This window comes from Polyergus mexicanus, unplaced genomic scaffold (assembly GCF_030449975.1).
Source record: "Polyergus mexicanus isolate NDT 795.1 unplaced genomic scaffold, iyPolMexi1.0 SCAF_23, whole genome shotgun sequence".
Taxonomy (NCBI): domain Eukaryota; kingdom Metazoa; phylum Arthropoda; class Insecta; order Hymenoptera; family Formicidae; genus Polyergus; species Polyergus mexicanus.
The window spans coordinates 2,399,181-2,402,554 of record NW_027223343.1 but is presented as its reverse complement, the minus strand read 5'-3'; the positions used below and the strand labels follow the sequence as shown (position 1 = coordinate 2,402,554).

General features: G+C 41.0%; 1 protein-coding gene across 1 annotated transcript; it reads right to left on the bottom strand.

Moving 5' to 3' along the window:
• Positions 1–615: 615 nt before the first annotated feature.
• LOC138942777 (uncharacterized) lies at positions 616–1,290 on the bottom strand. Its single transcript, XM_070313248.1, has one exon. It carries the CDS (start codon positions 1,288–1,290, stop codon positions 616–618), a length of 675 nt encoding a protein of 224 aa, XP_070169349.1.
• Between the last annotated feature and the right edge of the window lie 2,084 nt (positions 1,291–3,374).

Below are 3,374 nucleotides of genomic sequence, written 5' to 3'. Positions count from 1 at the left end.
GAAATCGGTGTTTAGCCGCTACTTTAAACGGTATATTGTTTTCAACATCTTCGATTATATTAACACCGGCCCGTAAAGCTTCTTTCCCCACAGCCCGTACGCCTCTGGTTAAATAAGGTAATACACGTCTGAACAGTCCTCCGAGAAAACTGCCAATACCGTGACCTCGTTGATAGGGCGATCTCACGAAAACTCGCGGAATTTCACTGCCGCCGTTTTGTAACTTGTCGCAATACATCGAATAATAATCCATTAATGATTAATTTTTTATCGCGCACTCTAATTATTATTATTATTATGTTATCTACTCGATATGTCTAAAGTGTAATGTCACTGTCAACGTTCCAAATTCGAATGGTATACTCTGTCCTAGTTGATCTCTTATATCTATCTCGATTGTGCGAAAAGACGTTTAACGCAGGGCAATGTATTGAGTGTGTGAGAAATGCTTTATTTGAGTAGACGCGAATGCGTAATCATTTCCAACATCAAGTGCGACTATTCGCAAAAGAGGAGATTGCACATCGCCGGTAATATAGGGTTCGCAAATATCGCAATAGACAAAGAGCTTGTCGGGAATACCTCGCAACAAACCAGCTGGTTCGGCGGCTATTATTACTCGTTCGCGCGGAAATACGTAAAATAGTAATGTATAAATTTAAACATTTTGTCATAAATCCAGGCAGGTAAAACGCCCGATGTACCGGTATTATTTTCAATTTTATCATGTTTCTCAACGCCATTCTGTATATCGAAGTCGGTTTCGCTAAAAGGCCATAACGGTAAACGATCCACAGCATTAACATTGAGCTTATTGTGCGTATCGAAGCCGAGTATTCGATAAAGTTTTTCGGAAAAGTTTACATAATGAATCATATTGCATTTCGCAATATCGCAGGAAAGTTTCATAATAATTTTGCGTCCGATAATAGCGCTAAATTGCCAAAGGATATGCGAACCCGCGGATTTTGCTGAATAATTCACAGCTTCTATAAGATCGGGTATATTCAAGTAAATGCCCAAAGGTATTTCAGATTTCCTAGCGTTGATTTTCTTTTTTTGGGAACCTATCGTGTATTCTTGAATATTTATAAATCTTATGATACCTTCTCCAGGGCGTATATAAAGAAAGCTAGTTGGAAATTGAATCTCCGTGAGCGCTACTTCCCAACGTCCTTGCAAGTCTATACGTTGAGGCAATTCAGTAGTGAAACATGTGGTTTTATTCTCCGGAAAAAAACGCATACTGCTATTACTAGGGAGAATCATATAAAATCCTTCCTCCCTCATTTTTGATTCAAAGATTTTAAACTCGAAGAAGGTATCCAAGAATCGAATTTTGAAGGATATCCTTGCCAACTAACTAATAATTGTTTATTGTTACCACGCCCCCTACTTTTTATCACACGTTCGACGATAAATTCTTCTTCTCGTAAGTTTTTAACAACAGATGCTAATTCTTGTTCATAAAAAATTCCGTCTATAACTTCGCCCGCTAAATCGCTTAATTCGTATACGTACGGTTTTCTCCATTCGAGAACACGGTGAATTCGAAATATTTCTTCGCTCCACTTTGCCTCGTATCCTTTCTCAAAGGCTACTTTTGCTCTACTGACACGCACGAAATCGCCCACGTTATATTTAGCCTTTTGCCCGCGATTCTTTTTCTTCGCCCCATCGCCGTTGTCGTTCCAACGACGATTCATATTTTCACGCGCGCTTCGCGCATTTTCTCTCGTAACGACTGCAGGTTGCATTTTGATGGTGAAATGTCGAGTATGATTGTAAACGCGAACGATATCCTGCAAAACATCGATGTAGCGTCACGTATTTTTGTGCCTAAAATATCGCCACATCCGTTCCTTGAGCGTTCTATTAAAGCGTTCCACTATAGCTGCTTTAATATCAGGATTACGGGCTACACGAAAACGAATATCTTTTTCTTTTAAGAAATTTTGTACTTGTCAAGCAATAAATTCTTTACCTTTGTCGGTCTGCAGGTATACGGGTAGGCGCTCTTTGTTTCTCGAGAATATGCGTTTAAAGGCTTTTACCACGCAGGCACCTGTTTTGTCGCGTAAAGGCTCTACCCAAACGAATTTACTAAGCACATCGATAACCGTTAATAGATATGAATAACCGTCATTATAACTCTTGAGATTACGAATACCGATCAAATCAGCCTCCCATAAGTCATCGATATTTGTCACGTTATAATGTAAGCGTGGAAATTTTCGACGTACCGGTCGATGTAACGTGTATGCGTCTTGCGATTTAAGCCAATCGATGACCTCGTTATGTGTGAAATTCGGTTTAGCGGCTCGCGATAAATTGGCCGTCGCCGAATAGCCGGCATAGTGCGAGGGACTGTAATACAATTTTTCGAGTTCCATTATTCGAGTTTGCTCCAGTCGAGCAATCCTTTTCTTTTCTTTGTCGGAGAATCTGCGTAGCTCGTTAATATTTTGTCGCCTTCGTCCTCGTCGGCGGATACAAATAGCGTATCTCCTTCGGTTTCGCTCATTTCGTCTACCTTACGGCTGTACGACTTTGAACGCTCGGTCGAAGTTTTCGGAGTGGAACTTCCGCGCGGAACCGCGTTTTTAATACGATGAGATCGGGCGAACGTATATAATAAATCATTATTTCCTATGAGATTGGAAGGAGTGCCTATGTCGTGCAGTAATCGAGCAAACTGAATTCTTCCGGTTGCTTTAAATGTTTTTCTCTCGCGTATCGCGTCGTTTATAAGTTCTGCGATATTCGAACCCGTTATGACAGCGCCGTCTATAGTTACGAGTCCTCGTCTATCCCAGCTAATCGTAGATGTCGGAATATCAATCAAGTATTTTAATATCGCACGCGCTTTGTCACAATAAGATTTCGGTACACTACTGAGTATTTTTTTGATCATTTCAGCCGATTGCGCGCGTTTTTTCCCGAAACTACTACTACTACTACTAGCGCTCCTGTCACCGCGGTCGCTGCTAATTAAAGCTGACGTTTCCATAAATTCGTTATCGTCGACATCCAAATTCGTGTCTTCGTTCTGCTCGTCATTAATGTCCTCGTCGTTATCCTGCTCATCCTCGCGTAAGCGTTTTTTAGCTTCCCGAGCAAAGTGAAGATAGCGTTGGAGTACTTCCTTATACAATTTCCATCTTTTGTCCTCGTCGACAGGAGTCGTGAGGTTGAGAATACGCCACATCTCCGCATCGAGTCGCGATAAAGCTGTTCCCGGTGTTCGTACTGAATTATTATTATTATTTACATTTTCCGCATTTGATATTCCCGTATTTTTCTTCGACGAGTTATCAGTCATCGCAATAGATGTCATTTCCGGTTGCTGTTGCATTCGCTGCATTCTCTCAAGA

Coding starts and splice junctions, on each gene's coding strand:
- LOC138942777 (XM_070313248.1), bottom strand. CDS start 1,290: ATGAGGGAGGAAGGATTTTATATGATTCTCCCTAGTAATAGCAGTATG.